The 12336-nt window shown below is 44.0% G+C and overlaps 1 protein-coding gene across 2 annotated transcripts in view; it reads right to left on the bottom strand.

The window, feature by feature from the left end:
• Positions 1-12336, bottom strand: part of Hira (histone cell cycle regulator-like protein) — a 47478-nt gene that overhangs the window by 10466 nt on the left and 24676 nt on the right. Inside the window, exons 12-15 of one of the 2 annotated variants that reach the window (XM_077677639.1) lie at positions 9335-9440; positions 7432-7746; positions 5065-5153; positions 1807-1963 (exon numbers count right to left, since the gene is read on the bottom strand). In XM_077677639.1, the coding sequence (XP_077533765.1) occupies positions 1807-1963; positions 5065-5153; positions 7432-7746; positions 9335-9440 (667 nt within the window). The remainder of the gene's footprint in view (positions 1-1806; positions 1964-5064; positions 5154-7431; positions 7747-9334; positions 9441-12336) is intronic. The other variant, XM_077677640.1, reaches the window with a different exon arrangement.

Here is a 12336-nt window from a genome sequence, read left to right as displayed (position 1 = left end):
ACAAGATTTTCAGGTCAGCGTGATCAGGAAGGTCTATTCTGTGCAAGGAAGCTATTAGATTGTTACTTTATTCCCTTTAGATATCCAAAAAGAAAGAATTTTTACTTCCTTTTTGACTTGAAACTATTTCTGATTTCAAAAGGAAGATGAAACTTTTCTTGTTCTTCCTTTATGCCTAAAGGATATAATGCAATAATCTAATAGCTTCCTTGCACAGAATAGACCTTCCTGATCCCACTGACAAAATCATGCTCACTTCTTGCCGAATTAGTTAATTATGCTGAATGCAAGTTTCAGGTAATTAGTCTCCTAACTTAAAAGGTATAGAAGGTATCCTTAAAACGATTTCAGTTTTGTTGTTAGAATGGTTCGTTACATAAATGCTCCTAATTTGATTAAATTTGGTCGATAAATAAAAAAGTCATTTTACTTGCCACGTCCCACCTTAACTCTTTCGCTACCGCCAGAAAATTGACAGATTTTTAGAGGTCCAAGAAAACATTTTTTTCTGCAAAAAAATTGTTTAGGCAGTAATTACAGGAACACAAAATGCAGATTATTTAATGGCCTTTCCAATAACACCAGTTTTATAGTTGTGAAAAACCATATCAAAATCAAAATTTTTGTCAAGTTGTCAAAAAAAATGATAAAAAAGGAGTTGAGCTTTATTATCATCTTCTTACTCGCAATTGTAGCCTTGCTTGCGAAACTGAGGTACGATGCGCTAGAATCGTGCCCTGCGAACTTTGGCCGAGTAGCAGTTGCGCGATAGAAAATATCAGCACAACAAGCCTCCTTCATTGCTGCGCCACCTAACATATTTCAAATGAAACAGTGCAAAAACTTATCGGAGACTTCGTCCGAATAGACAGTTCAACTAAGCAGCAACATTAGACACCCGGATATACCCTCGTATCGAAACGAAACTGGAAGGTGAACAGCTTGCAGTGTAAGGCCGGTTTGAAGCGCTGTCCTCGGCAGAACAGATATCTGGCGACTGGGTGTGATCTTTTGAGAGAGAGAGAGAGAAAACATTTTAATGAGCTCAAGTGTGACTTGCATCTGAAGTTCTATCGCAGAAATCGGGTTAGGGTGGGGGGAAATCAGGAGCGGCGTGCTTTGTTCGATGATCAGTCGCGGACGCTCAAGGCGCCATGGCAGGTAGCCTTGAAGTTGGGTAACTGCGTAGTAGCGCTAAATATGAATTTTGCGATGCAGAAAAGAAACCGAAACTGTTGTAAACTGTTCGCGAATGGTCCTGGGGTAAGTAGAACTACCGCAGAACATCTAACAATGTGTGCAAAGTCAATAAAGCTGCATAAAATCATAAAGTAGCTTTGCAAACAGGCACTGCTTGACATTTTCAGCCGATTTCTGGGATTATTACTGTCAGAGCGTGAACCTAACGATTGAAAATCATTTGCTGGTTCACCATTCACGCCCTGATAGCAAAAAACAAATGCTGGTGCAGAGTACTTACGAGTGGCACGCATACTTCGTTGGTAGCAGTGACGCACGATGACCCCGCCCCTTTTCCACACCCGGGTGATTCAAATGCGTGTCAAAAATCACGTTTTTGTTGCAAAAACGAAAACAAAACTGATTTTGAAAGGCCATTTTTTGATCTAACTCCAAACAGCTTTACTTGTTCGAGCAACGCCTGGAACGCTATGAAAAGGCGGTCCCAAAGTATCGATCAAATTGACAGATTTCGAATAGGCGCAGTAGCGAAAGAGTTAAACTGAGGGAAAAGTACAGCGCAACTCAGCCTCACTGAGCAAGTCTAAACTCTGGGCTTGTACTGACCTTGACGATCGGCGTCCTCTCAGATGACTTGTCGCAGAGGTCGGTGCCGGGAACGCTGGAAGACTCGTCCCGTTTCTCGATGACAATCCGGCTCTTGCTCTCGGTGGACGAGCTGAAGTTTGGCAGTGCTTGGCTGTTGAATGGCACTGGGACATCCCTGAAACAGAGCCAGTACACGCCATGCTTTTAAGGGGGAAGATGGGTCTTTGAGGTTGATTACGGCCAAAGACCCATTTTCTGAAAAATAGCATTTTTGGCATCCATGGCCATTTTTTAATCAGTCTGCAAATTTTATCCTCAAAACGCACGGTATTTTACTGTAAATAGCGCTTCGAGGTGCACTCTACAGCTGAGTTTGAGCAGAATTCAATGGTAAAACGGCACTTTTCTTACAATGCGAAGCAGCTGTTTTGCCGACGAATACCTTGGCACCCAGAGCAGGTACGACTGTAAATTTGTTTTGTTCTGATACCCAAATGTGTGGAGAATACAATGCTGGAAACAAATTTTCAAGTGGAGGCTCCGGAAAAATATTATTATGTTCAAATGACATCATCTGTGAGCCATTCCTGCACAGCGCAGGAGGAGTGAAGTTCAATGTGTTGCAAAACGACCAGAAATAGCTAAATCAAGAAAGTTCTAACGTTGTCTTTTTTAGTCATTTGTCTGCCTAGCCACATGGTGATCGCCATTCTGTATGAAGTGGTTATTTTGTAATTGTGACCCCAAAAAATTGAAATTAATCCCTAATCATCCAGAAGAATATTCAATTTACTAATCATCCAGAAGAATATTCAACTTGCAAAAAATCTAACTGCAGATTTGAAATCAGCACAAAAAATTCCATAATGCTGTACAGATTCACTCAAATCGGTCCATAAATAAACAAATAGTTCTAAGACCAGTATGCCCCCTTAAAAGGGCCCTGCAACACTCTTTGAGCAGTGCTAGTAGACCTGTGCGACACTTAGCTTACACTAGCAGAAATACCTGAGCCAAGTATTACACAAGCACGGGAAGCGGTGAGCGCGCAAATCGCTGTGAAACACGTGGAAAAACCAACCGTGCTCTCTACAGTTCTCCTCATCATGAACCCCTGGCATGGCCGAAACGACGTCATTGCGGCCATGGCTGTCCGATCGGCTGTCACTGGTCAACTTCGCGGCTAATTTCTCGCATTTCCTGTGACGACCGCTGTCGTCGGTGATGTGTACGAACCTCTTCTATGCCTGAACCTATATGCACAGTTTTGCCGTTTCTTTTGTGTTTTCAGTGCACACAGAGCTTGAGTGATGAGCTCCCTTTCAACCAGACCACTCGACGACAAACGTTTACTGGTTCGAAAACGCCCTACCAGCCCGAGCGTGCACTTGCTAGCAGGCACCCATGCCTGCTTTTTGTGGCACCAGACCGGAAATAGACCCCTCCAAGTTGCGGGGAAAAGGAGAAAACTCCCTGGCCTGTGATATAACGAAGGCCGCAGAAGAGAATGCCGCGAGCCACCCCCCTCTCCTGGAGAGAGCGCGCAGCTTTCGTTGCGTTGTCCGCGGTTGAGTTGAGAGGGAACGATTATGCGCGATTTCTCATCGCGTGTAGTTTCAGTGAAAGTGAACGGATTTTCATAATTCTTGCGGGAGAAGATTGTTGGGACAATAGGCTTTACCCCAAAATACCTTCCTGAGTGTGGATGGTAAGTGCTGCAGGGCCCCTTTAATGTTAAAATCTTTTTTAGTGGGACTGATGGTGTCTTGTAAAAAACCTAATTGATTTGAAAAGCTCTGATAAGGTCTCTCAACACACGACACGTGTGTGAAACCGGGTTTCCATCGTGTCGAAACGGTTACTTGAAAATCGCGAAGAAGGAACCGTTTTAGATAAGACAATACACGCATTGGTCACGATGTCATAAACCACATATTGATATACATTTAGATTATTCATAGAAGAGTTTACTTTGTGCGCGAAAAATCATCGCATGGGTTTGTTCTCGGCTTCTGATTTTGGTCTTTGGAGGCCCGACGGTTGATTGGACGCACTTATAGCTAAGGTTGGATGCACTTTTAGCGAAGGTTTTGTCACACTTTTGATGCAGTTTTCGTGATTGAGAGAAAGCTTTCGCACTTCTCTCAACGTACTTTAGGAGAGGAGGTTTTTCAAACTCAATTTCCCGAAGCCTAATTTCCAAAGTTCTTCGAAATTCAAACTGCACTGCACCTGAGCTTGCCCAGGCGATGAGATTAAGGTCCCTACTTTCACACTGCCTTTTCTTTAACGGTGTGCAGCAAATGACACGTTAAGCATTTATTAATAGCTGCATTATGCCACTGAGCTCCGCAATTCTTTTTGTGGCAATTGAATAAAAATATCGAGCAAAAGCTTATTTGTCTGGTCCAGCTAACACCTGCAATGCCTTGCTTGCTTGCTGTAATTGGATGCTAACCCAGTTTTCAAATTTTGGGGGGGTTTTCACCTATTCCAAGGCTGATATCAAATCTCTTTTTAATTGTGTACAGTTTGTACAGGTCAAATGGCTCCACAATCCATTAAATTGTGACCTCACGATATGTTAGTGTTGTCTATGTACATTTCCCGCGATAAATACACTTGTAAATCTGCCCCAAAAAGCTTGAAAACTAATTTGAACAGTTTAGGCTCATCAAGTAATTAGACAACATGTATGACTCGCTCTGATGTCTCCTTAATAGTACTAAAAAAAAAAAAAAAAAAAAGAAGACGGGAGGCGCCGGGTGTTTAGCATGAAAACGATTACTGTCTTTCTAAAACCTGTACTTGGAGAGTTTTGCATTGTATACTGTATTTTCGCACTTATAACCCGCACCCCCACTCCACGTCAACTAATAAAAAAATATATATCCCCGCGTATTGCCCAAACAGATGTACCAAAGCTAATATTCAAGCAACATTACACATTTGTTTATGCAAAAAAACTCACCCAGTTGACTACTTAATCAGATGACTTCCCGGATGCATTTTTTCAGGTTGGTATATTGTCTAGCTTTGTGTGCAAAATAAGCGTTGTCAATGGGATAACAGCGGCTTAGTCGCTATTACTGCTGTAGGCTCATCACGGCCCAACGCGCATTGCAGTGAAGCTCCACCAAAGGAAATACCCCACATATAATTCACACCTCTACTTCACCCCTGAAATTTTCGCATTTTTGGTGTGGGTTATAAATGCGAAAATACGGTAATAATAAAAAATCCCTCAATAATTGAGCGGCAACACTGGTGGCTCACCCAACTTCGGGATCTGGAGGGATGAAGAGGGGGGTGATCCTGCGGCGTCCGTCAGGCATCCTCGTTTCAATCTGTTTGTCGATAGGGCCCTGTCAAACAGAGCAAAGCAGTTCCTCATTAAAAGTTCACCATACTTTCCCCCCATTTTGCTTCCCGCTTGAGAAAGCACCCACTTCAAACACAAAAGGAGAGGGCAATAAATAAAGAAGGCAGTGTGACGTGCCACTCAAGAAAGGTGGGAGTGTAAGTACCAAGTCCCTCGAACCATCCTTAAAATTTGCAAATCTATCAGCGAGCTCCTTTGCGAAGGACGCAACAGAAAGTGGCGACATTTTTCAAAGAGGCAAATGCAGTTAATTGGTAGCTGAATGCTGCACAGCATAGAGTTTCATACTAATATATACTAGAGGGAAATTTGGCGCTGCATTGACGGGCCACTGTGGGCGGCGCCATTGCAGCTGGCGATGTTCCTCGCCTCCTTGGCTTGGTCAGCAGAATGGCTTCTTTTTCGTCTTGAAGCCAAAATGAATAAAAAGAGGTAACATTGGTTTTTTTTTTGTTTATCTTGCATGAAGCTTCCAAATATTTCCTGACAAATACACCTTTCTGGAGCTTTAATTTTGTAATAATAAAACAAATTCGATTAATCTTCTGCAGTAATATTGATGCATTTTTGCAGCCAAAGCCAGAGCCAACTTTTCAGCTTGTTCTTGGGCCATGCCAAGGACAAGTTGAACGTGCCTGCTTGGTAGATGACGGAACGCTCGCTGAAGCGCGGCTCTCCTAGACAGTGGCACCAATTTTCCCTCTAGTGTATATATGTACGAAACTGTATTCTGCACAGCTCCTCAGCCTGTCCTGCTGTGAAAAAGCTATTCAACAACATGCTGGTAAAAGCGCCCCCACAACCTTCCATTCGGTCTAGCTAGCAGGGAGCCAGAAATCTGTCACGTGTCAACTAGGAAGTGCTTGCTGTGACTAGGTAATGGACAAAAAAAAAAAAAAAAAAAAGTGAAGAATCCCCAAGGCATCTGCAACCACAGACAAAGATAGAATACTTTTGGGGAGTATCTAAATGGTCACTAAGCCGAGGCACAAGTTTTCTAACACCCCGGTTCAAATGTACAGAGGATTTACAAGAAATTTAGGGTTCTATAATGATGCCAAACAACCAAGCTAAAAAGCCTGTTTAGAGACCATTTCAGGGTGGTGGTCATACATACACCGTCAAGCTTTGCCTCAGTCTTTAATTGAAAAAAAAAAAAAAAACAAAGAAGAATCAAGCTTAATTTTTTTTTTCCAAATGAATTGGCGTAGCAACATCGAATATGATAGGGGAAGATGGGTGCACCAACAATTTCCTTGAACCAAATGGACAATTCCAACTATTGCTGACTTGAATGCTCATCAACACTGTATGTATCTCTCGCCATACATACAAATTTTTATCTTTTTGCAGTAATTAACGCACTGTTTACGGCCGACTTATTCTCCAGAATGCTTGCCTTATTAAAAATGAACTCTTGTTCCCAATTGCTGCCTTTCACCTCTGCTTATCTAACACCCTTATCTAGCACATAAATAAATATGTACACAAATGTATGTACTATTATGAGCAATATGAAAGGGAACACAGGAACGCGTGGCAAACAGCCTCAAAACAGACTCGGAATGATACGCGGATGGCGCTGCGAAAATCAAAGGGGGAAGGAGGGCGCTCTTCCACTCACGGTTGGCACTCCCAACACGCTGGAATTTCTAGAAAGCAGCATCTTGCGTCATTTCGCCGATAATATGGTATCGCCCGACAGCCTATAAGTCGCACGGCGGGAATGGGAACAGTTGTTAGAACAGCGTCCCCCTTTCCACTTTGTTTCCGACGGCGGCCGCTGCGTGTCACGCATAACTGGGTCTGAGGGTGTTTTCTATGTGTTCGTGTGTTCCCTTTCATATTGTTCATTATAGTACACTTCTCTTTTACATGTTCTTCAAGTTACGTGCGCTGCCCGTCCTCGTCCAAAGAGGAGCCAAATTTCAAGAAACGCTGTCAGAAAAATGAAGTCTGGAAAGTGCTGTTACAACTTCTTCCATTAAAAAAAAGAAAGAAAGAAGCAGAATGTGAAGCTGAAATGCAGCAGAAAGCCCAGTCAGGCATACTGCCACTACCATCATCAGCAGCAAGCAAGTGAAGAGACTGAGAACGCTTGGGTTAGCGCTTGGCGTCACGAACTCTGCGCTGCTGCTTCGAGCTTACAGCTACAAAACCTCATCTGTAGGCTCCATTTCTCGAAGCCCCAAGTGTCATAGGTGAAAACATAAGGGGTGGCAGTACAACAGTTGGGGAGCGCACGTGTTTCCCTTGTTCACCTTGATGTGCGGCATGGGGCGGCTGCTGTTGCTGTTGGTGTTGACCGGCCGCACCACCGAGTTGGCTGCATTGCCGGTGGCCGCGTTGCTGGTGGCTGCGTTGCTGGCCGCCGGGCTCGCACCGGTCGAGGCCACCCCGTTCACCTCCTTGGTGGTGGAGGCTGCCACCTTCTGCTGCTGTTGCTGCTGCTGCCTGGAGTACTGCTCCTGGGCTCTGAGCACCTCGGGGTCCTCAATGAGGGTGGATCCCGACGGCCGCTGCTGGGAACCGGGCCCCGAGAGGCTCTTGCCGTACAGCTTCTGGTGCCACATATTCTGGAAATGGGGGAACAGGGAGGGGGCGTAAATATAATAACAGGGCAACAAGCAAAAGAAAGACTCATGCACTCAGTGGCAATCAACAGACCAGGGACGGAACTCTGAGTTTGTCTATTTCAAAAATTTTCATTTTGCGTCTACTTCAGGCGTGATGTAGGTGCGCTTGCGAGGCCTCCAATTAATGATGTGCGCGAAACTGACGCCTCGCCTTTGATTGTGCTGCGTCACACCTGATCGCCTGCTTTCGGCCAGTCAGGGTTCGCTGGAAATGGACACTTTGAAGCGGACGTGAAATGGACAAAACTGAGAATTCCGGTCCAGTTCTAACTCTGGCAGCACCCACAGGGATCAATCACGATTCAGAAAAAACTTACACAAGGAATGATGGGGTGTGGATTGAATGAGAGTTTCAATGACTAGAATGCGCAGTGCACAAGATGAGGACAAAAGACAAGAGAGGGCACAGCACAGGCACTGTCTCGTGCACCCTCTCTTGTCCTTGTCTTTTGGGCTGTGCATTCTAGTTGAATATGAAACACCGACACGCCCAAGCTTCCATTCAATCATGTTAGAGAGATCAACTGACCATATCTACAGTTGATTACAAGTTAAGATTGATTGATTGTCTGGTTTAACATGCCGAAGCTGCACCTGGGCCATGAGGCCCGCCGTAGTGGCGGGCTCCAGATTAATATCGACCACCTGGGGACCTTTAACGTGCGCCGAAATCTCGACACAGAAGCATTTTCACGTTTCGCCACCACCATAAAAGCAGCCATTACAGCCGGAATCAAACCAATGTCCTTGGTCTCAGCAGCACAAATTACAAGCTAACAAGAGCAAGGAAAGACCCTCCTCCCTCTAATTACTGCCACCGCATACTTTTCCGCAATGTGCCCCTATTAGCCCAGCACTCAAGCTCCTTTTTTTAAGCATGAAGCGTAGAAACAAACCGTAAAATGAATTGTCACAAATTGATGCACTGCAAATACGGCAATCACTCCAACGCTTTCTAACTGAAATATGCGGAGCAGATTGCATCATAAAAGCCACAGAAAAACAAAAAAACACAAAAGAGGGCATCTATCGAATTTACATTTCACCCCACATTCCTCTAAAGGTTAGATATCTAAACAAAACAACAAAAGCTGGATGGTACTATATGACAAAAATTGGAGCAAAATTCGACACCCAAGGCAGCTGTGCGACGATATTCCCTCAAGTGAAAGGCTCTGCATTACAGTGCAGCCTACTTACAACAAACCCCGAATGAGACCTCAGACACAAGATATCTCAATTCCTCATTTCTATTAACATTTGGATTACAAGCAAGCTTCAGCAACCGCCCTCGCTCTCCACGGGAACATGGTTGCCAAACTGTGAGACTGTTCTTATTCGATTTTTGTCACAATTTTCCAGGCACTGCAATTTTCAAACAGGCTGCCCTTTTCTTGCATGAGTGAAGCTCATTTTCAAATGGATACAACAGGACGAAAATGGAACTGTGATAAGCACCAGTTCGAAGCCCCCCCCCCCCCCCCCCCCCAAAAAAAAAAGAGAAAGAAAAATGCCTTCCGTTTCTCACCCGCTCCTCAGGGCTGATGGGCCTCCCAATCTCCTCCTCAGTGAAGTCAATGTAGGCCACCGTGCCATCCCAGGAACAAACTAGTAGCTGGGTGCCCTCTTGACTCCTGCCAAAGGGATGGCGTGTGAATTCGTTTGCTTTGATAGGCACAAACACAGTTCACACACTTCAAAAGGATGAATCATCAAGAAAATATAAGGCCCCGTTATCTTTGGTACGTGACCATGTGCATCACCCCCCTACTTCAGGTGCAGCTCTCAGGCTCTTGAAGTTTAAAAAAAAGAAAAATTACCATTTCTGCCCCATTCTAACGCATCCCCTATTGTGCAACGCGCAGGTAAGTTTACTTATGAAAATTCGAAAAAAATACTTTGACGGCTATTCGACCGCACAGATGTAAAATACATGACCCAACATACCTGGCAGAAGATTTTATTTGACGCACACAACTTTGGCAGCGAAAATTCCTTGTGCTTCATTAACTTCCCCATCCAGTTCTGGCTGGCATTATAAATAATGTGGGGACCATTCAAAGCCGATTTCTGTTTTGAGCCAGATTGTAATGCGCACGAAAACTATAAGGCTACTTTTATCAAAAAAGGGTACGCGTTAGAATCGTGCAACTACGGTAAGCTTGTTTTGTGTTATGTCACTGGCTAGCGTATTTTCTTTCTTTTTTTTTTTTTGAAGTTCAAAATTGGTCCGAATGAATTACTAGGCCCTGCAATTCAACGTTTCTTTTTTTGCGCAGAACTATTCGTGTTCACTTATTTTTGGCCTAAAGTCCGTGCTACATAATGAGGTTTTCTTTTGCTAATCCACAGCTACCAACTATCCCCCATTCCAGAATTCACGCTGCGATTTTCTCAATTGTGAAATGCATTTCCGAGCCATTCATTCCTACCGCACGTGCACAGATCGCCGAAAGTTTGTTTATGGCAAACATTCGGCATTTCTTGCACTTGCGAGGAGGGGCTGCTCCAAATTCGCAAGTGAATATACACCAAAAGAGGACAGTTAATTCTCCAGCTACTGCTGCTACACACTGTTATGAACCTGGAGCATAGAACCAACAAACTGAGGTAATGAAAACAGTGGTATGGTTTGTCTTAATTGCGAAGTACCCTGCCCCGGTTAAATGGTGAGCAAATGTACTACAAAATCCCCTCACAAGTTTTGTACATGAACAAATCTTTACATTAACGGTTGTCCCCACTCTTCGCAGCTTTTCAACCATACAATGTCTTGTACCAGCTTTTTTTTTTCTCAATTTGTGTGGAATCAGTTCAATTTTCTTTCAATGTTTAAACTGCTAACGTCTTCTCCACGACGTGGACACTTTCTCTTTAAATAGAAAATTGGGCAGCTTTGTAATTGACCCACATGCCCTGCTTTCATCTCCCCTCAGCAGAGGTCGGCAAACTCACTCATGAGTCCACTCACTCAGACTCATTTGGACTCAAACTCACGCGTGAGTTTGAGTTTGAGTGAGCGCGAGGCTAGTGTGGCATGGTGAGTTTGAGCTTCAGTGAGTTTGAGCCGAGTGATCACGACTGAGTTTGAGTCCGATTGAGTTTGAGTCCATTTTGAGTTCTGAGTACATTTTGAGTTTGAGTCCATTTTGAGTTCTGAGTACATTTTGAGTTTGAGTCCATTTTGAGTTCTGAGTACATTTTGAGTTTGAGTACATTTTGAGTTTGAGTCCATTTTGAGTTCTGAGTACATTTTGAGTTTGAATCCATTTTGAGTTCTGAGTACATTTTGAGTTTGAGTCCATTTTGAGTTCTGAGTACAATTTGAGTTTGAGTCCATTTTGAGTTCTGAGTACATTTTGAGTTTGAGTCCATTTTGAGTTCTGAGTACACTTTGAGTTTGAGTCCATTTTGAGTTCTGAGTACATTTTGACTTTGAGTCCATTTTGAGTTTGAGTTCATTTTGAGTTCTGAGTACAATTTGAGTTTGAGCTCATTTTGAGTTCTGAGTACATTTTGAGTTTGAGTCCATTTTGAGTTTGAGTCCATTTTGAGTTCTGGGTACATTTTGAGTTTGAGTCCATTTTGAGTTCTGAGTACATTTTGAGTTTGAGCACATTTTGAGTTTGATTACATATTGAGTTTTGAGTACATTTTGAGTTCTGAGTAAATAGGAGTTTTAAGTCCATTTGGAGTTTGAGTACATATGAGTAGCCTAGCAGGCACCTATGGTTGGCTGTTAAGTTTCATGCGTCACTGTGGGCTCGGAATTCAAGTTACCTGCGGGTATGGCACCAATCGCGATCTGCATGATCGGTTGCGAGGGAGGTGGTGTCTGATTTTTTTTAGTTTCTTGTTGAATTTTTATGGCCATAAGCACTTGCTGTATACCTAATTTTCGCGGCTGGGCGCGTGAGTGATAATTGACCGGTGAGGTCATAAAAAAGGGTTGTCTTAACTTTTCCTCCTGACGGCTCCACTAAGAGCGTGGGAAAGGGTGGTGGGAAAGCACACGGCGGCGCTGCCGTGCTGGTTGTTCGCCTGCTACTGTTAACGGCTTGATATACTAGGGGTCACAAAGGAAGAGGTGAGAGCCGGGGGGAAATGGGGGCGGGGGCTGTCCTTTCTACTGTTTCAAATGAATTAGCTGAATTGACTGGGCAGCGCCCCTTAAAGGGGCCCTGAAAGGCATTTTGAGCACACTAAATGAAGTAGCGCAATCGTTAGATTGGGTCGTCAAGGTCATCTGGGCCAAGTATTACTCTTTTACGCGCAGCGGAAAGCTCACACTTTTGTTGCAAAGTTTGTCGCTTTTTTCTCACCCTTTCCTTCGTGTTTTTGGACGCCGCCATCTTCACATGTCTACATCATCGATTCCCCGATGTTCGTCATGAGCTAGACATCCTACTATTGGGCGGCTTTTTCACGCACTTCCGGCAAAGAGATGAGTCGTCTGCTCAGTGTCGACTCGCTGGCTGATCTGCCAGCGTAGTGCCGGAGTGCTTGGACATTTTACGACAAACGAAACAA

The sequence above is a fragment of the Haemaphysalis longicornis genome, unplaced genomic scaffold (assembly GCF_048455015.1).
Source record: "Haemaphysalis longicornis isolate Haplotype H1 unplaced genomic scaffold, Haemaphysalis longicornis Haplotype H1 scaffold_7, whole genome shotgun sequence".
NCBI classification, from domain to species: Eukaryota; Metazoa; Arthropoda; class Arachnida; order Ixodida; family Ixodidae; genus Haemaphysalis; species Haemaphysalis longicornis.
Note: the sequence above shows the minus strand (reverse complement) of the source record. Positions and strands in the feature narration are given on the sequence as shown.